General features: G+C 38.0%; 2 protein-coding genes across 2 annotated transcripts; one reads left to right on the forward strand and one right to left on the reverse strand.

The window, feature by feature from the left end:
* Positions 1–18,849: 18,849 nt before the first annotated feature.
* On the forward strand, positions 18,850–21,492 carry LOC123761016 (putative nuclease HARBI1). Its single transcript, XM_045746830.2, has 2 exons — positions 18,850–20,035; positions 20,597–21,492. The coding sequence occupies exons 1-2, from the start codon at positions 19,372–19,374 to the stop codon at positions 20,959–20,961; spliced, it is 1,029 nt and encodes a 342-aa protein (XP_045602786.2). The 5' UTR covers positions 18,850–19,371; the 3' UTR covers positions 20,962–21,492.
* Positions 21,493–21,996: 504 nt separating this feature from the next.
* On the reverse strand, positions 21,997–24,574 carry LOC123761017 (nuclear apoptosis-inducing factor 1-like). The gene is made up of 3 exons (XM_045746831.2): positions 23,642–24,574; positions 23,193–23,318; positions 21,997–22,406 (listed from the first exon to the last, which is right to left on the reverse strand). Exons 1-3 carry the CDS (start codon positions 23,913–23,915, stop codon positions 21,997–21,999), a joined length of 810 nt encoding a protein of 269 aa, XP_045602787.2. The 5' UTR covers positions 23,916–24,574.
* Positions 24,575–27,676: the final 3,102 nt, after the last annotated feature.

The raw sequence follows: 27,676 nt of genomic DNA on the forward strand, positions 1-27,676 counted from the left end.
CCTGAACCTGCCATTGGACGACTCTCAGTGGGAGCAAGCAACCCTTCCTGTAAGACTCGGCGGCCTTGGTGTCCGCACAGCCTCCCAAATTGCTCTACCAGCCTTCCTTTCCTCCTCTCATGCATCGCACGACCTCGTCAGAGATATTTTACCTGCAACCCTGAGAGATTCAGCAGGAATACACGATCCTGCTTTCACTGAATGTTCAAATCAGTGGAATGTTCTTGCAGCCCCAGCAACCATTATAGAGCCAACAAAACAACACAAACAGTCCGGCTGGGACCACCCTCTACTGGAAAAAGTAGCTGATGCCATGCTAAGCGTCGCAACATCAGACAAGGAGAAAGCCCGCCTCAGAGCAGTGCGTGCCCCCCATGCAGGAGACTTCCTCCTGGCAGTACCCATGTCTGCAATGGGCACGCGCCTAGATCCAGAATCCCTTCGTGTAGCAGTGGCCCTCCGCCTTGGTGCCCCAATTCACACTGAATACAAGTGTATTTGCAACAGGGTGGAAGCAGACCAATACGGACTGCATGGGTTGCATTGCGGAAGCACAAAGGGCTGGCATGCAAGACACAACGAGGTCAATGACATCATCAAGAGAAGCCTCGTCTCAGCTGGGTGCCCAGCGGAGAGAGAACCTCGCATCCTAGGGGTCCAAAACCCGGATTTCCCCGCACTTTGCCCTGATGGCATCACCATATACTCATGGAAGGAGGGTAGACAGTTGGTGTGGGACTACACATGTGTATCCACCCTGGCTGACACCTATGTACACTTCGGAGCTGATCAAGCAGGTGGGGCGGCCAACCACAGGGAAACAGCAAAATCACTCAAGTACAGGCGACTGGAAGGTCAATACCTCTTTGTTCCCATAGCGTCTGAGACGCATGGCCCCTGGGGCAAGAGTGCCTTGGGATTTCTCAAGGAATTGGGGTCCAAGCTCATTGACGTCACCAGAGACCCAAGGGCTTCCAGTTTTTTATTTCAGCGTCTCAGTGTGGCGATCCAGAGGGGAAATGCTTGCTGCGTCCTCGGTTCCTGTCCAGAAGCGGAGGAGCTTCAAGAGATCCATAACCTTTAGGCATTTGTCTTGTATGTTTTGTAACCTTTAAATACACAATAAAGGTATATATATATATATATATATATATATATATATATATATATATATATATATATATATATATATATATATACATATATATATATATATATATATATATATATATATATATATATATATATATACATATATATATATATATATATATATATATATATATATATATATATATATATATATATATATATATATATATATATATATATGTATATATATATATATATATATATATATATATATATATATATATATATATATATATATAATATATATAAATGAAAATGTTTATTTGTTCAAAATCGCTAATCTCCGAAAGTTCTTTCACCGAAATTCTGTGAAATTTTCACACAGTCCATTTGCATCCGAGCACGTTTTTATATACATGTTATATAGGTGTCACGTCTGTGATGGGAAAACACATGCTGTTTTGGAAAAACTGTGTTTTTCATGTGAGGGGAAATCTTCGAGACCTCTTTACCAATGGCTTTGAAATTTTGACTCAACGTTGCATTTGAATAGGCGAATGTTTTTATATACCTACTACGTTGCTCATGCCTCACCTGTCACGGCTAAAAACATGTTTTTTTTAAACAACGCTGTCTGTTGTACGTAGAAGTAACATTCGCAATACTAAATATGTTACAATCCCATTTCAATGTTTCCGATTGCATTGATAAATTTTATTTTTATAGATTTCGATTTATTTGATTTTTTATTAAATTATTTTGTGTGACATTGTGTTGGAATTCAGCTGTGTTGTTTACCATACCGTTCATTTTGTAAGTATAAGTATAGATGCCACACCTGTAACAGGTAAAACTTTGCTTTTCTTGAAAAGAATCACCATCTGTTGCATGTAAGAGCAACACACATGCTATACTAAATAAGTTTCAATTTAATTTCAATGTCTCTGATTGCACTGATAAACTTAATTTTCATAGAAATAAAATGTATGGTAAACAACACTGCTCAATTCCAATGCAATTCACACAAAATATTGAAATAAAGATGAAAATAAATCAAAATCTATGAAAATTCAATTTATCAATGCAATCAGACACATTGAAATGGAATTAAAGATATTTAGTATGATCTGTGTGTTGCTCCTACATGCAACAGATGGCGCTGTTTTCAAGAAAAGCATAGTTTTACCTGTCAAAGGTGTGGTATCCATACTTATATTTACGAAATGAACGGTATGATAAACAACACAGTTCAATTCCAAATCAATATCACACAAAATAATTCAATACAAAATATAATAAATCGAAATCTATGAAAATAAAATTTATCAATGCAATCGGAAACATTGAAGTGGATTTCGTGACATATTCAGTATAGGGTGCATGTTGCTATTGTGTGCAACAGATGGCGCTGTTTTTCAAAAACGCATGTTTTTACCTGTCACAGGGGTGACATCTAAATAGTTAGTATATAAAACCACGCTCCTATTCGAACGCAACGTTGTGTCAAAATTTCAAAGCAATCGGTGATGAACTTTCAAAGATTACAGCATGTGTTGCTCTTACATCCAACAGATGGCGCTGTTTAAAAAAAAAAACATGTTTTTTCCTGTCACAGGTAAGGCATGTATATAGTAGATATATAAAAAGAAGTGCTTACTCGAATGCAACGTTGTGTAAAAATTTCAAAGCAATCAGTAAAGAGGTTTCGAAGATTTTCCTCATATGAAAAACACAGTTTTTCAGAAAAAACATGTTATTTACCTTCACAGACGTGACATCTATAAAGTATGTATATAAAAACCTGCTCGGATGCGAATGGAATGTTGTGTGAAAATTTCAAAGCAATCGATAAAGAACTTTCGGAGATTAGCGATTTTGAACAAACTAACATTTCCATTTTTATTTATATAGATTACACATATTAGCAGCCAGGGCACCCAATACTACTTCTTAATATAACTTATATTTTAAATTCTTATCTTTAGCAATGAGCAAAATCATATAGAAATGTAAGGGTATTGTTCCAAGAGATATTCACCAAACTGTTGGGTAACAAAGAGATTGGTAATGTTCATATGGTAATCTGTAAATCATTGATAACATGCATTTTGATCTACAATTATTTTTAACATATAATATTACATATGATATTATAAATTTTGAAACTTGAATTTTACAATTTTGGTAATATTATTCAGAATGTGTGGTGAGATGTGTAGTAATTTTCTTGCCAGATAAAACAACAATTGATCTCCTTCTTCCTGTCAATGGGTCCTCAACAAACACCACATCCCAGCCAAGTGACACGACCTCACAGCCAAGTGACGACCCCATCAGTAAGACAGAAGAACCAGTAAAAGAACTGATGTTGCAACTATTTGCCGGTAAGTAGATAGCAAATAGCAACATTTACAAGTTGCTATATTTGTAAACAATAACGTTAAGGAACACCGGCTGATCGCTCAGCTAATAGCAACTAGCATCAATTAGTCGGCATGAAATAAAAATGTAAAATATAAAATTGGTCGGTTGCATGTATATTTCTGTAACTTTATGGTTAAACTAGCTTATAATAGACTTGTTTTTAAATTTTTTAGCTTCATCTTCATTAAAGACACATGTTTTGCCAGCGTCAGTCTCACCTCTCTAATGGTAAATGTTACGTTTAGCCCGGAAGAGAAATAAAAGTGTTCCCTTCATGCTTTATTGTAATTACAACAAGCAATGACGTCACAGGTATAGTTACATAATTTACTATTTGCAATGCTTATAAACAAAAGAGTATCATCTTAAAACATGCTATGCCTAACATCTGTAGTACTTAATTCTACAAAATACATAATCCTAACATTCCTCCCCTTTTAATTATACTCTACCCTTACAGGTTAAGTCTATCAGGCGGTCGTATGACTTTTCCTGATTTTGTCAACTGGGGCTTCAGACCTGTTACTTCTGGGGAACCTTCTTCTGAATTACTAACTGTAGAGTCCATAGGGTTAACTGTATCCCTATACCCTCTGTTGCCCCCCTTGATCTGCTTCCTTGTCTCCTGCAGGTGCTGCCCCTTCGTTATTAGGATGGTTATCACTAGTTGCCCACCCTCACCTGAAAAGTTTATAAAATTCCCTGTGAACCTTGGCATGAGTTGATCTGCATGTCTTTTCCAATTAATGTTCCCAAAACTCTGCACTTGCACTGTGAAATTCCTGTGGCCCAAGACTTCCCTAATTTTCCCTTCTACCCAAGGCTTACCAATTCCAAAATTCCTTGCATATACTGCATCCCCCTCGTTAAACAACAATCCTCTCCCTGAGCCAACTGATTGGCCAAGCTATTTACCAATTTCTCTTTATCAGGAAAGTCTTTACTACTTCTATGTGCACTTTAAAGTGTCAATTAAACTGTAATTCAGAAGGAGATTTACCAGTGGTAGAATGAACAGTTTTTCTTTGATTATACAAAAATCTAGAAAGCTTTGTATTAATAGTACCTTCTGTAAACCGCTTTAACCCTTCTTTCAAGGATCTCACAGATCTCCCAACCAGACCATTTCAAAAAGAATTATACTGGGCATGTGTTACATGTTTAATACAATTATTAAAAAAAAATCTCCATTTCCCCAGAAACAAAATAAAGAGCAGTAACTGACACCACCAAATCTGGCAATCTAAAATTACAAAATGTTTTCCTTAGAAGTTCACAAGTTACAGATGATGTGGTGGAATTACACACATGAACATCCAGAAATTTTGTGTATGAATCCACCACCACCAGGTAATATTTATTATCCATAGGTCCAGCATAATATATATGAAGTCTAGACCAGGGGTTTCCCAGTGCATGGCCAGGAAAGTACTAGGGCTTGGGATTTCTGATATTTCTTAAAGCAAATGTGTAAATAATTAGTTACTTCAGCAATATTCTGGTCTATTTTTGGACACCAAACCCAACTTCTAGCTTCTGCTTTCAAAGCATTCATGCCATTATGGCCTACATGCAGCTGTTCCAAAATTTTACATCTTAGTTCCCCAGGAAAAACCAGTCTATCAGTATTGGAGTTTAGCTCAGTCAACATAAAAGGAGACTGACTAATACCAATCGCATTCTACACATCTTGCCCCATGTTGGGTACTGAGATGGAGGATCGGACAACACAGGAACTGGCTACTCCCCACAGCAATATTGACGTGGACACAGACTCGGAAAGCAGCCAGTCAGTAGAGGAGAGTTATTTTCAGGAAGTGTTGACCAGGTGACAGAGGAAACGGAGAAGACAGGATTTAAGGCGTAGTGTTGACAGTGATAGTGTACCTACCGGAAACGACAAGAGAATGAAAAACAACCCCAGAGACTGGTCAAACTGGTGTCAATAAAAGGACAGAACAATGTAAAGAAGGTGACGGTAAGTGGAGGTGGAGGCTTTTCTTCCCTACCTTATGCACGCTGGCCTACCACCAGAAGCTGCTGTGAGCAGTCAACTTGGGAAGAGAGCACCGGAAATTCGAGCCACTGCAGAAGGAAGGTGTGTACAGACCTTACATAAAAGTAAGTTTTATGGAGGCAGATATGCTTCTGACTTAGCAAAGATATAGTGGAATTGTCATGAAAATACCAGAGGAGAACGAGAAATGGACGAAAATGATTATCTACAAATACCCTCATATACTATAGCCCGAATTAATCCTCGACGACCAACGATTTGTGTGGGCCAAGCGTCACCTTATTAAGGATGAAGCTAGGAATCAGGTTGTGGCTCTAGTGGGAGGTGAAGTTCCCGAGAGAGTGTTCATCACCAGAGCTGGCTACAGGCATGCAGCAAAGTATGTGGAACAGCACATAATATGTCTGAAATGCTGCAGATGGGGACGCCAATCCTGGAGCTGTTAACATGATCCACGATGTCGTTTCTGCGGAAAGTCTCACCTTTCTAATGTGTGTAGAAACAAACTTAAGCTGGATGAGAAAATAGTTACCAGATGCTGCAAATGTGGAGGTGTTCACAACGCCAGCTCGGCTGTGTGTAGCAAGAGGTCGAGAATGGATGTTCCCCGGCCGGTGAATGTTACAAAGCAGGCAAGAGCTCTTACCCAGACACCGGGAGCACAGTAGAAAACCAGCACCAAACAGCGCCAGTGAGTCGGTCGAATGCGTGGGTTAAGAAGTCACCTTTACTTCGTCAGGCTCAAGCAACAAGCAGCCACACCAACGCTCAGGACTCCGGCAGTGACAGTGTAACGGTGAGAGAAGTGGTTACTGTGGCTCAGGAAGATGGCCATAATGGTATGGTCAAGGAGGTGTGGGCTGAAATGAGGAAAGTTTGTGAGTTCCTCCGAAATCTTGGGCAGAAAATCGAGTCTAATGAGGCAAAATTAAACATTCAGGTGAAGGTAAAGGAAAGTCACAAAACAGGGAAGGAAATAGTGGTTGAGGACAATAATGAAACAATGAGTGATAAAATGAAGGAAAGTGAAGTGTGTGTAAATGATGGTAGTCGTAGTGAAAGGAAGAAATCTATAATTAAACATACAATGAAGGAATCAGTTGTGCCAATAATGGACATAAGGGACTGAAAAAATCTCTCGAGAAAAGCAATGTTGCTTTTGTAAGTGAAATTGGGAGGAGGTTGGAAATATTATACAAAGTATTGCTATCATTTAATGAACTTTTTGGGGATGATATGAAAGTGAATTGTTTAATAATAGATCGCCCTAGACTGAAAATATTGTCGTGGAATGTTAATGGTTTAAGAAACAGGGTTACAAATGTTCATTGTTATGTGATGGGAAATTATATTGATGTTGTAGCTCTCCAGGAGACAGGGGATAGGGATGAAGTCTTATTGAAATTAAATTGCTATGAAGGGTTTCACCTTTTCGCTGCAAGTAACATAAGAGGAACGTCGATTTATGTTAAGAACACCATACCAACCGAATTAGTAGAACCACCGTCAAAAACGCAAGGTATAGAGAGTGTCTGTGTTAAATTATCATTAAGGGAATGGGAATTTATTGTAATTAATTTGTAAGTATCCAGGAACTGCTTCGACGCTCACTATCTACCTGACTGCATATATACTAATCCTTCAATGGTCGTTGGGGACCTTAATGCTCGGCACACAAGCCTTGGGACAGTGGGTAGTATTAATACTAATGAGGTCAAGTGGTTACAGTTTCTATAAGATCATCCAGATACCTGTCTCTAGGGAAACAATGAACCAACTCACATCAAGAGAGGACGGCTTGACTATGCCTGCATTTTAAACTCTCAGGGGATTATAGGGAGACTCGGATTATTCGGGATCTACTTCGTGACCTCTTTGCTTTGAACGTTGAATTGCCACTGGAGAAAAAACAAGTCCACTTTCAAAGGAAAAGACTAAATAATAATAAAGAAAACAAAATATTTTACTCAGAATATGGGAGAGTGGTATCAACAATACACGCCGTTCTGCGTTGATAGCTTTTACGAGGACATGGCCGAGAACATAGAGAAATTACTACAGAGGTAAAATAACGGGGGCAGGGAGAGCAAGATGCATGACCTAAGAAATTTAAATATTCAAATGATCAGTAAGTTAAGGGATGGGAGAGAATGCTACGGAGTGCACACAAAAAATGGTTACAAAATGGAATGAGGGATGAAGAGAAAAATACACTGTTTGAAATGCCTAGGGAATGCAGTCAGGTGGGGAAGGAGGCACGGGACAGACACTGGCAAAACCTGGCTCAGTTCATTAGTAATACTAAGAACCCTAAAATCGGGGGTTGTAAGACCAAATTCATAGCTCACTCAGATCCAAGAAAGGTTGCTAATGAGTTAGTAGATACATGGGCTAGTGCTGCTGGTTTTGTCACGGTTCACCCCTTTCCTTCATTATGTAGTTAGGGTTATTCCCGCGGGTCTTCGCCCCCCCCCCACTGTACCTGGGCGTCACTGCTCACCCTGGGGGCCCCATCAGTCTACTAAGGGCGGGCCTTGAATTGCACCCCTGGCGAGTGGGGAATCCCACCTCACCTCTGTTACTCTCGGTTGAACTTGCCCACCGTGATACTGGAAAAAATACACAGATAAATCCTTATCTTCTTACTCTGTCATTCAATCAAGGTCGCCAGCTAGGTGTTTGTATTTGTGTCCCAACAACCCTTCTCAGTGATCTTATTCATTGTCACAAACCAAGGACTCAATGTCAGGTGCAAAGTTTAGCGATACAAATGATTTACTCAGATAGCCCTATAGATGAAGGCTCACTCAAACACAGTATTAAAATCGATAATAAGTTTACTAAAGAAAACTATATTGGATCCACATAGTGAAATAATATACTTGGAACTGTCAGACGGTGGCAACACTCCTCACCTGCCTCTGACAACACAGTCAGCTGGACGATTCATAAGTTTATATTCCCCATATATGGGGAATATAAACCTGGATATGCATATGGAAATGTCAAGACACACAAGCCTGGAAACCCACTTCAGCCAGATACCCACAACCACGTACAGACTGGCGAAACGACTCAACGGCTTGCTGACTCCTTATGTCCCTTGCGCCTTCAGCCTGAAGTCTCCAAAGGAATTTGTTGACTTGCTGTGGGGAACACGGACCACAGGGAAAAGAGCCTCGTTGGTGTTGGAAATTTCCAACACCGAATACAACACTGTTGTATTCTCATTAATTATTACTAATGCTACTAATCTTTGTAGTAAGTAAAATTAACACAACGTAGAATTCACATGTACTAATAATTTCATCTGTGCAATAGGCTAGAATTCTCACGTCACCCGACGCCAGTATTGCGTCAGATTTCATTACAATAAACACATTATATCCAATGTATCTGAGAATTGAATTCGATTCTCTATAACCAAGGCGTTCTGTGTGATAATTAATTACAGATAAATTGACCTCCAATTAAAAGCCGAATAGAGCGTTAGAGTCATAGCAGTTATCTAGCAATAAAAATTAACGTCACAAGTGAATGCCATGGAGAGACATTAATTCCTCTCCATTATATGTTTACTATCACTGAACTGGCAAATAGTAATATTTCACTCTTCTAAATAATAAACCCGTCCTGTCTCGAACATTTCAAGCACAACTGTGAGAAATACTAATATACATGATAATAATTTGTCTAATGAACGCGAGACGCGGAGCGGGGAAGGAGAGCAAGCCAGTACATGTGTTGAGAAGCTCTCGAGCGGACCTGTTCGCGTCGTGCTCACGAGGAGACGCTATTACCCAGCCATCAGGGTAAACGCTATCCATCCTCCAGAAGAAAGTCGCCACTGTGAGGCGTGAAAGGCCTTGCAGACAATATCTTCAACTGGTGTCAGCGTTATATAAGGAACCTATCAAATCTGGTTCTTTGTGATTCCACGTGACCGGCCAGTGAAGCGCGCCATTATCCAGGATAGGTGAAGCCAGAGCCTGGGACGCGAATTTCGGCAATCTTAAACTTATACAGTGCCCATATTAGCTAAGTATCTTATCTTTATTTGATGCATCTGATAGGGTGTAGAATTGTAGCTGGGTGATTTGTCGTGACGACGTATACCAACACCAAACTACAGGTCAATATCCATTATCTACTATTAACATTAATTTTTTGGACATAGAAAATCAGTAGTTTTATTAGTTGCTACTGTAAATATTTGTTTTGCAGCACGTGAGAAGAATTCTCCTAGCTGTCCTCTCCCATGTCAATTGAATCCCAATCGTCATCCAGTCGAGCCCAGGAGAATCAGAGGAAGCGTCGTGACTTACTTTAAGGAATCGTCATTAAGCTAAGATTCCTTTGTATTCCTTTAATAATTATCTGGAATTATTTACATGCAGAACTCTGTTTTGGATTGACATGTGTTTATTATGATTATCATTATTATATTCATAATCTATGTTCCCATTAATGATAATGACATTGATTTCATAATAATTCACAGGATTAGATTATTATATCTTGGATTAGTGAACGAACCACACTAGTTCCTGGACGTACTGAGTTCCAGTAATAACCCCCCAATGTCGGTGTTTGAGGTTTGATTCATTTAATTATACAGCCCATCAATTATTTATATGATCATATTCTCTAGTATTTGATCCATAGTTACTGGTTCATCTAGGAATTATCAAATGATCATAATTTCTCAGTTTCCCTCTTTAGTATAAAAGCGGGTGGTCCTTCGTAATTTAATTTACTATATTAATATTTAAATAATTAGATTCAAGCCCCAAATGTCCCACATTATGGTCCTTCGAACCGGATAGGCATTCAATTTATAATTTAAATATTAATCATTAATAACTAATCCTTGTGTGACATAAGCTAGATTAACTATTTAATTAATTGTGTCAACTAACAGTGTAACACATCAGTTAGTCTAGATCACACTAACATTTTGCTACTTTCACCTCATGTATAAGGTAGCTTTAGTGGGTCATAGCCAATTACCCACAACACTTAGACCTATACCTCACACAGAGGTGAGAATTTTTAGGTCACCAGGAGCAACAGCTCATAACTTTTATAACAACCCCACACTAACACCTGCGTTAGAGTGGCCTCACCATCTAACCATTATATACTTAGGTGGTAATGACATCCATCCCACTCGTCATCCAGCTGAGGTGATCAAACACCTCAAAGCCATAATTTCTTCTTTCAAGCTCATCAGTAAATCGGTAGTATTCACATTAGTGGAACCTCACCAACCAAGTCAAGATAATCGTTGGGGAGTAACCCCAGAATACTACCAGAGAGCTGCTAAGTACATAAATTTCAGGCTGAAAAAACGAGTGAGATTGGATGCCACATATATCCAATTTACAGCCAGACCTTATAGACAGAACCTGACCAGAGATGGTGTACACTTGTCAGGAGAGTCTAGGTTGCATGTGGTTGACAAGTTAATTAACACCATCAACCATCACAGACGGCTGTGGCTAGCAAGCCAAACTTAACTGTACATAATTGTTTCACTTGTGTGTGCAAGAGCACTCTTATAAAACAAAAAACCCAAAAATACAGCACAACTATATTCACCCAACTGCACCACAATAATCTTTACCAATGTTATTAGGTAGAATTTAGGCTGAGATTGTGCTGAATTTGGTACAAACCCAGACTAAATAACTTTATAGTTCTTAGTTAGGAATTGTTACGACTAGCCCTAAGCTAGTCGGTAGTGTACGTATTATACTATTTGTGCTGACCCTAAACAGGGTGGGATTAATTTTTGAGATAACTCTGATTGGAGTGTCTCCCTAATATTTCTCTTGTATGCATTATTTGTGTATCTATTTTGTGTATTGCTGGATAATCTCCATTAACTCTGATGGTGATAGAGATGAGCTAACCGGACGAGAACTAATGGTGAAGTTCAGACAGTGCACAAAATATCTAGCTATTTGTTGTTAGGTAGGTAGGTACATTCAACCTCAAGTGAGGTAAATTATAAATAGCCACCTTAAATTAGGCTACATTTAATGTTACTTGTCAACTAATGAACAAGTACCCAAGCTTCATTAGTAATACATATACTAATCCCATGAAGTTTGGACCTAAGCCCAACATGGCTACTCCTGAGCAATTGAGGAGAACCTACATTGGCCTTAAAGGTCATTTGACCAGATTAATTAATAAGGCTGAGGGCTTAACTAAAGATACTCCCATTGACTCTTATCACTTAGAGACATCAGTTAGAGTGGCTGATCTGAAATTTGATCAAGTTAAGTCTGCAGGTCAATCTTACCTTGATTTGCTAAATTCTGTAGAAACCGATCCTGAGGAAGTAAGTCAAATTGTAGACGACATCTCCCAGTATGAAGATGAGACTCAAGATATAATTATCAGGCTATCTAAATTAGCAAAACAATCTGGATCCAATACCAGTAACACTGGGTCTCACTTCAATAATCAACTACCAGAGGTTCGTTTACCTACTCTAGACTTACCTACATTTTCAGGATTAGATACAGAAAATTGGGACAATTTTTGGACTTCCTTTGAAGTTCACATCTATAAGAAGCCGTCTCTAGACAAGGTTTCTAAATTTTCATACCTACGTAGTCTTCTCCAAGGAGAGGCTAAAAAGGTCATACATAACCTTACTCTTGATGAGAGTAATTATGAGGAAGCTATAAAACTCCTGAAGTTGAACTATTGCAACAAAGAGTTAAGTATAGCTACCCTCTATTATCAATTGCTAGATCTGAATGCACCAAATAGTAGACCAGAGTCACTTCAAAGCTTCAGACTAGAAGTAGAGTCTCTAGTAAAGGCCTTAGGTACTAAAGTTAATATACCTGCTTCAGAATGGTCTATCAAGTTACTATTACAGAGGAAATTACCTCGAAATGTCTTGACAGAGCTCTGCTCACATTATAATACCGAGTTTCTCACTCTTGACCAAATTTTCGAGGGATTGAGGATCACGGTTAACAGGTTGAAGACTCATGATAAAATTAAACCTGAGTCTAAACCAACTAGTACTGATCTTTCAGTCAAACCTAAACAGACTCAGAGTAAGTCTAATAAATATAAATCCAAACCTATTTCATCCACTGGGAAAAGAAGTGGGAATGTAGGTACATATTCGGCGTCTCCTTCTGAGATAACCAATGACTTGTCTACTAAAGAGACTAAGTCTATTAACCAGAGAAGGTGTCTGTTCTGCAATCAGGGACACACCACTTATCAATGCTCTGTTTATCCTACTTATAATGTTAGGGTTAAAAGGTTACAAGAATTGCACAAGTGCACCAAGTGCATGGGCTCTCATGATCCCAAGAAATGTGCAGTGCAGCTACGTTCCTGCAACCGCTGTAACCAAGGTGTACACCACTATGCCTTATGTAGAAAATCTTCTACACCAACCATGATCACTGGGGAGGATTCTACGAATTCTACCGCAGTGCAATATTGCAAAGTGCATCAAGAGGTAAATGTACTTGCTACTGAGTCAGGCAATAATACTACTCTGCCTACAGCTCAACTTAAACTAATAAACCGAAGATCTAGAATTAACACTAGAGGTCTTTTTGACCAAGGTTCACAGAAAATCTTCATTACACAACAGTTGGTAGATGAGTTAAATTTAAAACCTGCCAAAAGTGTGAGGTTAAATATTTCTGGTTTCTTGTCAAATAGTGGACCTCGTGACTACAAGGTAGTCAAAGTATTAGTAAGACTCGGATCTTCTACTAGTTCAATCCAAGCGGTAGTAGTGGATAAACTTCCTACAGACCTGCAGGTCACGGGGTTAGCTCGCACTGCGAGACATCTTAAACGAAACTGCATGAGGCTAGCAGATTATAAAATAAATTCTGACTGCCTCACAGATGTTGGAATACTTATAGGCGCAGATCATTATTACAAGTTTATAACTGGATGCACTAGGCAACATGGAATGAATTTGTTGTCGTCAGCAGGAGGCAAATTGCTTATGGGACCAGTGCTTTTCAGACAAGGTCCAGCGTCCACAAACCAACAATCCAATAATGTAATCGTGGCGTGACTAGGCTTAGAACAGTCACCCCTACGTTTCAGGGAAATATCTGAGGATATTGAGTCTGACCCACCAATACATCGTTTGTGGGATTTAGACACTTTAGGCATTATCCCTGAGCAACCAAGTCCTGATGATACGTGGACTTACCAGCAATACCTGGATACAGTTGTCTATTCAAATAAACAATACTGGGTAAGACTCCCATGGAAGTTGGATCATCCACAACTTCCAGTTAATTATTTTATGGCAGCCTCACAATTGCAGTCTCAATTAACACGACTACAGAAGCAGCCAGACAAACTGAACATGTATCATCAACTTATCCAACAACAACTTAGCAGTAAATTTATTGAAGTTGTTGAACACGATGACCGAAAAAACAGGTCATTATTTACCTCATCACGCTGTGGTGAAAGACTCATTGACAACACCTATTCGTATTGTCTTTAACTGCAGTGCTAAAGTAAAGCCAAGCAGTGTGTCTTTAAATGAATGTCTCCAAACGGGACCTAGCCTAACACAAAGGCTACATGATGTGCTGTTACGATTTCGCACAGGCATTTTTGCCTATACAGCTGATATCAGCAAAGCCTTTCTCCGAGAAGGGTTACAGGAGGAAGATCGTGACTACACAAAATTCCTCTGGATTAAGGATCCACTGGATCCTAACAGTGAAGTAATCACCTATCGTTTTGCCTCAGTATTATTTGGAGCTACGTCCTCACCGTTTCTTTTGCAAGCGACATTAGACACACATTTGAGGAAATCAAACAGCCCCTATAAAGCAGACATTAGCGACAACTTGTATGTCGACAATTTTCAGGGGACAACTAATGATCAAGCTGATCTGGTAGAAATCTACCATGAGGCTAACCGTGAACTATTAGGGGCTAATATGCCACTGCAGTCATGGGCCTCAAATAATAAACTGCTTAACCAGGTAATTGAGAAAGAATTTCCAGATTATCAGGTACCCAGTCAATTAAAGGTTCTAGGCGTGGAATGGAACACCAGTACTGACGAGATGAATGTCAAGTCAGTACAAACTGATAATTCAACCCTTACCATGAGAACACTGCTCTCGTTTGTCAGTCAACCATTTGACCCTTTAGGCCTACTTAGTCCTATATTAATAAGGGGCAAACTCCTAATGCAGGAGTGCTGGCAGAAACATATGGGATGGGATGATCCGCTACCAAGTGAGTTACAAGCTAAATGGCAAATACTCTCAACGGATTTTTTTCAGTTAGGCGTTTTGAAATTTCCTCGTAATGCTTCAGGACCAAACTTACCCACCAATTTGCACGTTTTCTGCGATGCCTCTGGCAAAGCATATGGCGCAGTAGCCTATTTAGTTAATAGTGCACAATCAATTTTGCTCACATCTAAAGCAAGAGTTGCTCCCATTAAGAAGAGATCTTTACCTCAGATGGAGTTGACTGCATTGCTGGTGGGAGTAAGATTGGCTCATTGCCTGGCAAAGACACTCAATAATGTACACTTTGGTGAGATTGTAGTGTGGTCAGACAACGAGGCAGTCTTACAATTGGTAAGAAACAATAACAACAAAACTCCCAACATCAGTAATCGAGTCAGGGAGATTCATGAGTTATCTGCTGGATATAAATTCAGACATGTTCCTACTAAGGACAATCCTGCAGATTATTTATCTCGAGGATTAACCTTAAAATAACTTGTCAAGTCTTCGCTGTGGTTCAATGGACCTTCATGGCTTGTTGGTGGTCAGTGGCCCAAACAAAAGCCACAAGTCATCGTGACCAATATCACCACTCCCATGAAAGAACCAGAACCTCAACGAACATTAGCCATTGATCCTCACCATTATTCTAACTTAAGCAAATTGCTACGAGTGACTGCACATGTGTTTGATTTTCTTGCTAAGGTAGGAATTCGACATTAGTTTCCCAATCCTATCCTCTACTGGATCAAACGTGCACAACAAGAGACATATGGAAGCGAATATGAAAATCTTCCAGATAAATTAACTGTGTCTCTAGGCATCTGGTATGATGCCAACACTCATAATATACTACGATGTGGAGGACGTTTGCTTCATGCAAAAATTGACTTGGACACAAAGAATCCAATTCTTCTACCTCGTCATCACATCATCACTAAACTTCTTGTCTTACATCACCATCAATATGGTACCTTACATGGTGGAGTTTTAGATACTCTCACCGACCTTAGACAAAAGTACTGCTTCCTCAAGGTCGTCAGACAGTTAAGTCAATTATTAAATCTTGTGTAATCTTTAAGAGATACGACGCTAGAGTATGTCCTTACCCAGGACCTCCACCACTCCCAGAAGAGAGAGTGGTTCATCTTCGTCCTTTCGAAACCACTGGTGTTGATTACACAGGAGCCTTACTTCTCACTGGTAACCCAGATAATATACCAGTGAAAGCGTACATTTGTCTCTTTACGTGTGCTACAACCAGAGGCGTACATTTAGAGGTCACTCCAGACATGAGTGCTGAAGCCTTCATCCAGGCCTTCCGCCGATTTGCTGCTCGCAGATCTTGTCCCAAATTAATGATATCGGACAATGGTTCCAATTTTGTGGCAGGAGAATCTTGTTTGCGAGAAGTCTGGAACCACCCAGAAGTACAGTCAGTCCTACAGAGACGACAATGTCACTGGAAATTCATAGCACCGAGAGCCCCTTGGCAAGGTGGGTTCTATGAGCGAATGGTAGGCACAGTCAAGAAGTGTCTAAGGAAAACTTTGCATCGACAAAAGGTCAGCTACTCAGAACTCCAAACTATTGTTGTGGAAATCGAGGCGCGAGTCAATAACCGCCCAATAACCTACCTGTCTGAGGATTTCACCCAGAGAGAACCTCTGAGTCTCTCACACTTGATCCATGGAGGTCTACTGAGCCCTCTCATCCCTTTAGCCGAAGAGGACCCTGAAGACCCGTCACATGTGACCAGAGGAGACTTGGTGGAAAGCTACCAGCATCTCTCCAGAGTTATTAACAGGTGGAATGAGGTGTGGACTCGAGAGTACCTTACAGCTCTACGAGAGTACCACTACGGAGCTTCGAGTCCTTACAATAAGGTGCAATTAAAACCAGGGGACCTAGTACTAGTCGACAGTGATGGACCAAGGTCAGAGTGGCCTATAGGCAAAATTGTTGCCATTCATCCAGATCATCAAGGTGTCCTGAGAGTAGTTAAAGTTTTATGCCGAGGCAACACTACTCTAAAAACTTTAGAGAAGCTGGTTCCCCTTGAATTGACTGAGCAAGAATATCAGCCAGATCCAGTTTCCCCAGTAATTTCCGAGGGCAATAATTCTGATCCTCCAAGCAACCGCCCCACTAGAGCTGCTGCTCAACAATGTAGGCGGAATTTGCAAGCCTGTTACAACTCTGAACAAGAGTAATTTCCTTTACATCCCACTTAGATAACTATGATGATGCTGCAATGGGATGTCGAGTAACAAACCATTACAAGTCACTATGACCCAGGGCATTCCCATCACAGTAGATTCTGTTGTTTAAATTGGGTGATTTAAAATCTTTAACTATTGTGTAGGCTATAAATAACATGTTTTATTTGACATGTAATTAGCAAGACTCCAGTTTCTTGTAAGTCCTTGATAAATAAGGGACGTTCGTTATGTGTGTACTAATATACTAACATTTTAACATACTAATATTAATATCAACTTCGGGATTGGTCAGTACTCCACAGTACACTACGACCCAAGAATCCTCCCCCCGGAGTTATGTTGGAAATTTCCAACACCGAATACAACACTGTTGTATTCTCATTAATTATTACTAATGCTACTAATCTTTGTAGTAAGTAAAATTAACACAACGTAGAATTCACATGTACTAATAATTTCATCTGTGCAATAGGCTAGAATTTTCACGTCACCCGACGCCAGTATTGCGTCAGATTTCATTACAATAAACACATTATATCCAATGTATCTGAGAATTGAATTCGATTCTCTATAACCAAGGCGTTCTGTGTGATAATTAATTACAGATAAATTGACCTCCAATTAAAAGCCGAATAGAGCGTTAGAGTCATAGCAGTTATCTAGCAATAAAAATTAACGTCACAAGTGAATGCCATGGAGAGACATTAATTCCTCTCCATTATATGTTTACTATCACTGAACTGGCAAATAGTAATATTTCACTCTTCTAAATAATAAACCCGTCCTGTCTCGAACATTTCAAGCACAACTGCGAGAAATACTAATATTCATGATAATAATTTGTCTAATGAACGCGAGACGCGGAGCGGGGAAGGAGAGCAAGCCAATACATGTGTTGAGAAGCTCTCGAGCGGACCTGTTCGCGTCGTGCTCACGAGGAGACGCCATTACCCAGCCATCAGGGTAAACGCTAAACGTGAAACGTGAAAGGCCTTGCAGACAATATCTTCAACTGGTGTCAGCGTTATATAAGGAACCTATCAAATCTGGTTCTTTGTGATTCCACGTGACCGGCCAGTGAAGCGCGCCATTATCCAGGATAAGTGAAGCCAGAGCCTGGGACGCGAATTTCGGCAATCTTAAAACTTATACAGTGCCCATATTAGCTAAGTATCTTATCCTTATTTGATGCATCTGATAGGGTGTAGAATTGTAGCTGGGTGATTTGTCGTGACGACGTATACCAACACCAAACTACAGGTCAATATCCATTATCTACTATTAACATTAATTTCTTGGACATAGAAATTCAGTAGTTTAATTAGTTGCTACTGTAAATATTTGTTTTGCAGCACGTGAGAAGAATTCTCCTAGCTGTCCTCTCCCATGTCAATCGAATCCCAATCGTCATCCAGTCGAGCCCAGGGGCCGGATTCAGGAAGGTACTTACGAAGGTTTTTCCTCTTAGCTAAGAGCGTTTTTCGTCTTAGCGCCTTCGTGGCGGCTACGTCCGTATTCAATTAACTACCCTAAGTGGAAAAATCTTCGTAAGTTCATTTCGTTATTTAAGTGTGGTTTCGACCACTCGTAGCTTTACGTAAACTGGATATAAGTCATTTTTTCTCTACTACATAACACTGGGATCGATTTATGATATTGGAACATGACTAAAATATTATAGCTGGTGAATCTTGTGGAGAGGAGTCCTTCGTGTTAGTTATATATGCATTCTCTGCTTGAAACTTGAAGTAAATATGTGTTTGATGATAGTAGAATTACTTTTATAATAGCTAGATATTATACCAGTAGTTATTAAGATAATAAACACTGGTGAACATGAAAAATGAGAGAAGGTGATGAGACCTGCCTGATGTGATCATTTACTATCACCAAATGCCCCTGTTCACCTAGTAATCAGTAAGGGTGTACCTTAGCTATACATATACAGTTTTAATTTATTTTGTTTGGTTTTATTTTGAAATTAAATGTGGGTGAGACATAAAAGAAAAACATCCTGAACAAATGATATTAGGTTAGGGTAAAAACTACAAAAACTTTGGTCATTGAATACTTAGGCCTCTAATTATGGCCTGTTAAAAAAAAAGAGAGGGATGGGGACTGAATAGGGACAAGGGGCTGATGGAAGAAAGGTGGCAGGATAAATAGACAATCATGGGCACCACACTGTACACCCCCAAATATGTATGTACAGTATGTGTGTGTATATATATATTTCATCTTACAGGCTGTATTACAATATGCTTTATTTTTCCTAGGTACCCAATACTGTATAGTGTTCCTGGACACGCATCCAGAAAAATACCAATTTTAACAGTTAAAAACATTTGAAATGTTATTGCTTATTGCTTTACATAATGAGCTAGCTTTAAGGAGAGAAAGAGTCTTTAAAGATCGTCTAAATCCATTAGATGTAAGTGATAAAAAATTGTTAAGGTACTATCGTTTTCCACGTCATATGATCTTAAGACTTTGTGAAGACCTTAAAGATGATATTGAAAGAATAACTAGAAGAGGTCAAGCCATTCCTGCCCATACATCATTGTTAGTAGCTCTGAGATTTTATGCAAGTGGAAGTTTCCAAAGTGTTATTGGAGATTCAACTGGTCTCAGTCAATCGAGTGTATCAAGAATAATAACTGGAGTGACGGAAGCTCTCTACAGAAAAGGACTAGCAGAAATAAAAATGCCAACAGAGATGAATGAAATTATACAAACTAAGTTAAAATTTAATAATATCAGTAGGTTTCCCAATGTAATTGGAGCAATCGATTGTACCCATGTCCCCATTAAAGCTCCAAAAGTTGAAGAAAACATATATGTAAATAGAAAACAATATCACTCTTTGAACATTCAAGTTGTGTCAAATCCTGATAATGTAATCATGGATTTCTGTGCAAGATACCCTGGAAGCACTCATGATGCTTTCATATGGGCTAACAGCAGACTCCATGACAGATTTGAAGCAGGAGAATTTGGCATTTCCTATTTGCTAGGTAAGATATGCATTTTATATATATGACCTTCATTTATAGTACAGTAGGTTGCCTATTTGTTATTTATCGAGTCACAACAAATACACTGTACAGTCTATAAATAAAAGTTGTTTAATATTGAATGGTAACAGCTTATTGTATTATGAATAGTATAAAGAAATTTATTCATGTTGATTTTATATTAAAGAAATGAAAGTGTGTTTTAGCCCTGATATGGAGAATGAGAGTGAGAATTTTGAATGGAAATCAGCAGAAATGTGTTTAAACTGGTGTTTATATACATCATGTGTCATGGGTGTACCAGAGATTACAAGTGGATGATTAAGTTAAATATGGAAGGAAGTGGATTACATTTTGGTTGTTTTGACATGTCAGTTATATGCCTCTGAACATTAAATGAGAATGATGTATGTAATGCAAGAGGTATTCATATGACAGAGGAAGGTAACCAACCACTTCAGATGCTAGAATCAAATAGTGTGTGAAAGACAGTGTGGGTTTAGGATTATTGAGTGATTTTTAAAGATGTATGCACATTTTATAAATTAAATATCTATGCAGGTGACAGTGGCTATCCCTTGCAACACAACTTACTTACACCCTTCACAAACCCTGAAAACCCTCCAGAAGAGCTGTATTACAGGAGCCATGCAAGAACAAGAGTGGTAATCGAGAAAACTTTTGGCGTGTTAAAATCTCGGTTTAGGTGTCTCCACAGGTCTGGTGGTAGTCTTCAATATGAACCAGATAAATGTGCAAAGATTTCAGTTGCATGTATGTTGTGGCACAATTATTGCATTGAGCAAAGAATACCTCTTGAAGAGATCATTGATGATGACTTTATAATGAATGAAAATGTTGAAGGTGGAGCACATGAAAATGGGCACACACAAAGAAGGGAAGTAGTAAGGAATTTTTTCTCATAAATTTTTATTTCAAATCATACTTATATAACAAAGTAAAACATGTAATTGAAAACACTACATAATGGAACTTTTGTATAAAAATACAAGTACAGTAACTCAAGAATTTATCAATAACGGAAATCAAAAACATTTATAATTGGATTCATAGATTTATTTGTAAGTTATCCTATCAATTTTTACCTATTAAATTCAATAGCACATACTGTATATGTAAGTGAAACATAAATATACAAACAAACTGTTACAAACATGTACCTGCTGATTTGGAAATATTATTTATGCTGCTATACTTTATATGGAAAGTCAGATACCTGAGGAGAAATATATGCATCTGACAAAAGACCAAAAATTTGTGTGAAAAATATATCAATAAATATTTATTCATAGACACTAAGAAATGTGGTACATAATATGGCTGGGTAAATTTTTGGTTTGTAAAATAACAGTGTTTGTTAGCCAATGCTGTGTATACACAGCATTGGCCTTAAAATTGAATTATTTTAATTATAAAATAAAGTTGCTTTCAATACAGTACAGTGTTTAATATACCTTACATGTAAGGGAAAAATTTAATATAATTTTGTTTAAATGATATACACAAAACAATGATATAGGCCATCAATATGTTGCCCTTAGACCAATTTGAGGTGAAACATATATTATAAATAAATAAAGATGTGATAAAATAATTATATCTTTGCCATTAATCTTTTTGCCAATAAAAATGTTTCTTATTCTGGTGTTTTTTTCATATTGTCACTACTTTGAACTCTCAACAATTAAACCTAGCAATTGATAAACATTCTTTAATACAAAAAACATGTAAATATTTACACCAAACATAACTTGACTATATGAGGTAGATTTGTTATTAAATTACACTATATACTATGCAAGTCATAGCAAAATTAATGATATGAATAATTGTTACATTTTAATGTTTCAATATTGTTCTTATTTACAATTGTTATTACAAAATATTATAATTTCTTAAACTATTTTTAGAGATTATAATTAGAAAGATTTAAATAAATTTCATAGTGCCTGATTATTTTTCATACATTCTACCAACTCCCATATACCTTTGGATATAACATTGAGGGATTTGTTTAAATCCTGTACTTCTTTAACCACCTCCTTTAAGGACTTGTTCCCTTCATGTACTTCTGCAGCCACGTCCTTTAAGGCTGCTGGCACTTTATGTACAACATCTATAAGATTTTCATGCAGCATTAACACTTGTTGTGTTGTATTATGTTCTGCAGTCATTTGTTTTTTTCTTGTATGCGTACTAGAAACTGAGGCTTTGGAGTAGTCATGGCCTAAACACGATGGATGAAATTGATCACCAATTGGTGAGGCAGAAGGCTCACCTGATTCCTGTACATTTAGCACTCGAGAATCATCTGTGTCCATGACCACTTCTTCTGTTACACAGTTTGGTTCTTTAAAAAAAAGAAAATTAATATAAGTGAATTTGTGTGAATACATTCAGTGGATTATGATAAATTTGGCTAATTTGAGGGACTTCAATATAAGCCTAAGATGTATGAATACACTCTGGCTTCCTGTTCCCAAACACAATCTATTATTATAACTTATTATCTCGAGGTCCATGCTTGAGGATTAATTACTGACCCTGTCCAGGATGCAACCACACCACAAGCTGTCTAACTCTTGAGTAGCTGCATATTGCTAGGTGAACAGGGCCATAAGCTGATTGGAAATGTCATGTCTGGGATTCGAACCCCGAATTATATATTGTAAGTCTACTATGAACCCAACTTTACAATATATAAAAAGAAAGAAATTATACTTTTTATACTTTAATGTGTAGGCCTTCCCCATCTAATTTGTGATGTCCTCTTAACAAATACTAAAGTAATGTTGCTTACTAGGGTTGAAAAGTAGTTTATATAATCAAAATCCTGTTAATAATATTTATATTTTGTAATTACTTTACCTAACGGTTATATATAACTGTTTGCCAAGATAATTTAACTCAAGTTGCATAAGTAGTGAAAAGTATCACTTCTACAAAATGCTTAATTTGTTTAATATACAAATCTTTGATCTATAAATATATATTTTTTGTGATTAATAAAAAAATATAAATTTGATTCATAAAATTTTACTTTGTCATTAATTTTTATATACCAATTGAACCTAAACAAATTTCAGTTAGTCCTCGACACAAAATCTTTAGACAAAAAAAGAGTAATACATTGTACCTTCTACGGTATAATCCTGTCCTGCATCACTGATGCCAGCAATACCTTCAACTGATGTGGAACTTAGTAAAGTTGACAAATTTTCTTCATAGTTGGTCAATGGTTGAGTGTCACATTCTCCACCACCTATATAAAGAAAAAGCTACATGGAAAAACAACATAAAGGTACAATTACATTAATATTTCACTTGATATTCTACGATTACATGTAAAATATCAAAATAATTATATATGATGTTGGAAAAGTCACCGATATCCTAACAATGCTTTCTTATGGATAATGCTGCAGAAAAATAATCTTTGTGCCTTAATTATTACTTAAATAGTCATACAAAATCTAGTAAACTAATAAAAAGTTGTTCAATGTAAAGTGTTCAAAGGTGCCTGACAGCTGAGTGGACCTTCTACCATAAATCTACTTAACCGTACCATAAATCTACTTAACTCACCAGTTTTTCTCATTTCCCGGGCATTTTCTGCCAATTTTTTCTTGACTGAAGATTTAAGATCCTGAAATTTCTTGCGAACATCGGCTTGTTGTCTTGAGCAGAGACCAACACCACTTACAGCAACAGCTACTTGGCTCCAGGCACAGTGTTTATCTTGGGTAGTGACTTGTCTTGATAGCTTCCCAAAAATTATGCGTTCTCTCTTCTTAACCTCATCAACGAGAACTGTCAGCTCCTCTTCACTGAAGTTTGCTTTCCTTTTTATCCCAGACATTTTCTTTGTCTTATTTATTTATGAATACTAAGAGGATGTAGTATGCTTGTTTTGGTTCTTGATAGTAGGTGTAGTTTGCGTGAAGTGTCTATTCTCTCGATGACTGCACGAGTACAAATGTTGGGAGACGCGTTAATGTTGAGAATGACTAGGTTTCAAAAGTGTTTGATGTCTTGTACTGTAGATAAAGTGAATAAACAGAGGCGTGTTAGAGGGAGACGCCGCACTGTAGGACGGGGTGGTTTTGTGCTGGCGTCAGCTAATCCTTGGTGCTGCGGCCAGACACTTGTCTTCTGTGTTTGCCTGTTGGTTGCGCCAACTATGAATGTGGCACAGGTCAAATGTGGCCACTTTGTTGGTCACTGGAGATATTTAGCCAGTGCTTTGATTATTGGATAATTTTCATGTAACGAGATGTCACCTAGTAATATACACGATGGTAAAGGTTATTTTAAGTGCGCTATTTTTTTTGTTTTATTTACTCTGGCACTACGATGTCGAAACCAGTGAAGGAGATAGTGTTTGATTGTTTCAGGCACATGACTGGATGCACAGATCATTTCTTCTTCTTGATAGTAGGTAGAGTTTGCAACAGATGATTTTTCTGACAACAATACCACGAGGAACCACAATGTTTACATAACACAGCTGATATTGCATTAGCGTGATTGGTCAGATTAGAAATGTAACAGTCACTCTGATTGGCCAAACGAAACACAGTAGTGACCTCTGTCGGCACGTAAGTGAACAAGACCCAAAACCTAAATATCTTCCTAAGTGGACCTTATTGAATCGCACCTAAGCATCTTCTTAGGGCGCACTTAGGAACCTTCGTAGCAAACCCACTTACGAAGAAATACACAGAGCTTCCTGAATCTAGGTCCAGGAGAATAAGAGGAAGCGTCGTGACTTACTTTAAGGAATCGTCATTAAGCTAAGATTCCTTTGTATTCCTTTAATAATTATCTGGAATTATTTACTTGCAGAACTCTGTTTTGGATTGACATGTGTTTATTATGATTATCATTATTATATTCATAATCTATGTTCCCATTAATGATAATGACATTGATTTCACAATAATTCATAGGATTAGATTATTATATCTTGGATTAGTGAACGAACCACACTAGTTCCTGGACGTACTGAGTTCCAGTAATAACCCCCCAATGTCGGTGTTTGAGGTTTGATTCATTTAATTATACAGCCCATCAATTATTTATATGATCATATTCTCTAGTATTTTATCCATAGTTACTGGTTTATCTAGGAATTATCAAATGATCATAATTTCTCAGTTTCCCTCTTTACTATAAAAGTGGGTGGTCCTTCGTAATTTAATTTACTATATTAATATTTAAATAATTAGATTCAAGCCCCAAATGTCCCACAGTTGGACGTAGAATCTCTGTTTACCAACGTACCTGTGGATGATACAATCGGGATGATAGCCGACAGAGTGTACCGTGATCAGGCCTGTACTTCTCTTGACATACCAGAAAACAGTCTAAGGAAACTACTCCAAGCTTGTACTAAAGAGGCACCCTTCTTGAGCCCGGATGGACACATGTATAAGCAAGTAGATGGGGTCGCCATGGGTTCTCCCCTAGGTGTCCTGTTTGCAAACTTCTACATGGGTACCATCGAGCAAAAAGTCCTAGTCGACATGAACTTGAAACCGGCCATATAGTGCAGGTATGTTGACGACATTTTTACACAGGTACCTGATGTCAGACATCTGCAGGAGTTAAAGGAGGCATTTGAGCAGAATTCTGTGTTGCGTTTCACTTACGAGATGGAGAAGGATGGGAAGCTCCCCTTTCTAGATGTAACAGTCATGGAAAGGAGCGGAGTTTTCCACACTGCAGTCTACACTAAGGAAACAAACATAGGAATGTGCCTGAATGCCAACAGTAACTGCCCGGACAGGTACAAGAGGAGTGTTGTTAACGCTTATGTCGACCGTGCCCTCAGCCACAGCTCAGAATGGAAGCAAGTCGACGAAGAACTCTGTAGGGTAAGGCAGGTCCTCGTCAACAACGGCTTCTCCAATGGTTTCGTGGAAGACATCATAAGAAGGAAAGTGAAACGCCATGCAACCTCTGAAGAGACAACTAACACAACACCTATACCCCCTATTAGACTATTTTACAGGAACTTCTTTTCCGCAGCCCATAAAACGGAGGAAAGGGTCCTGAAAGATATTGTCAGTAGAAACGTTATCCCTACAGACAAAAATCAGAAGATACAACTGACGATTTACTATAAAACCAGAAAAACGGCCAGCCTACTCATGAGAAACTCTCCAGACACAAAACAGAACGCTTTAAAAGAGACCAACGTCGTCTATGCCTTCAAATGCCCTCTTGGGGACTGTAAACCTCAAAAAAAAACAGTATATAGGCAAGACAACAACATTTCTTTCCAGGGGTTTAACGATGCATAAGCAACAGGGCTCCATTAAGGAACATATAATCTCTTCCCACAAACAAACCATCACCAGAGAAATCTTAGCAAACAATACAGAAATCATCGATAGATACAGCGATAGCAGGCGGCTTGATGTCTGCGAGGCACTACACATCAAGAAGTCAACACTAGCAATCAACAGCCAATTAATGCACAACTATATTCTACCCACTTCAAGACTCCCGTCCAATATAGAAGCATCAAGAAATATGGACCAATAGGCTTTCTACAATTACTTCCATTCAATACCCATTGTTTCGTGTTCTGTCTTGTGTTTGGATTTAATACCCATTGTTTCATGTTCTGTCTTGTGTTGAAATTTAATACCCATTGAATACCCATTGTTGAAAGTTCGTTTTTCACCTCATCCAAATGTAGCTATAAACCTCGAAGATGTGTAAGCTCTATTCAGTTTCAGTTGTGTGTTTGTAAACTAAAGTCTTTGAAAATGTAATAAGTTTTACGAAACGCGCTCAAGTGTCGCGTCAGACTAGAAATAAAAATGAATTTTGCAGAATTGATCTTTGAATTACCATCAACAGTGAAAAGAAACGTAAGAAAGATAGAGAAAATTCGTGTTAGAATTATTAATCTTACTTTTCGGTCATATTTAATAATATATGTCTACAGGAAAGACTGCTACCAAAATATACTAATATATATATATATATATATATATATATATATATATATATATATATATATATATATATATATATGTCGTACCTAGTAGCCAGAACGCACTTCTCAGCCTACTATGCAAGGCCCGATTTGCCTAATAAGCCAAGTTTTCCTGAATTAATATATTTTCTCTAATTTTTTTCTTATGAATTGATAAAGCTACCCATTACATTATGTTTGAGGACAATTTTTTTTTATTGGAGTTAAAATTAATGTAGATATATGACCGAACCTAACCAACCCTACCTAACTTAACCTAACCTATCTTTATAGGTTAGGTTAGGTTAGATAGCCGAAAAAGTTAGGTTAGGTTAGGTTAGGTAGTCAAAAAACAATTAATTCATGAAAACTTGGCTTATTAGGCAAATCGGGCCTTGCATAGTAGGCTGAGAAGTGCGTTCTGGCTACTAGGTATGACATATATATATATATATATATATATATATATATATATATATATATATATATATATATATATATATATATATATATATGCAGAATAACCACATATGAAAAATAGAAAATGCTTAACACGTTTTCGGCTAATTCGCCTTCATCAGAGCAAAGTAGAATGATTCTACTTTGCTCTGATGAAGGCGAATTAGCCGAAA

Source organism: Procambarus clarkii, chromosome 17 (assembly GCF_040958095.1).
Source record: "Procambarus clarkii isolate CNS0578487 chromosome 17, FALCON_Pclarkii_2.0, whole genome shotgun sequence".
Taxonomy (NCBI): domain Eukaryota; kingdom Metazoa; phylum Arthropoda; class Malacostraca; order Decapoda; family Cambaridae; genus Procambarus; species Procambarus clarkii.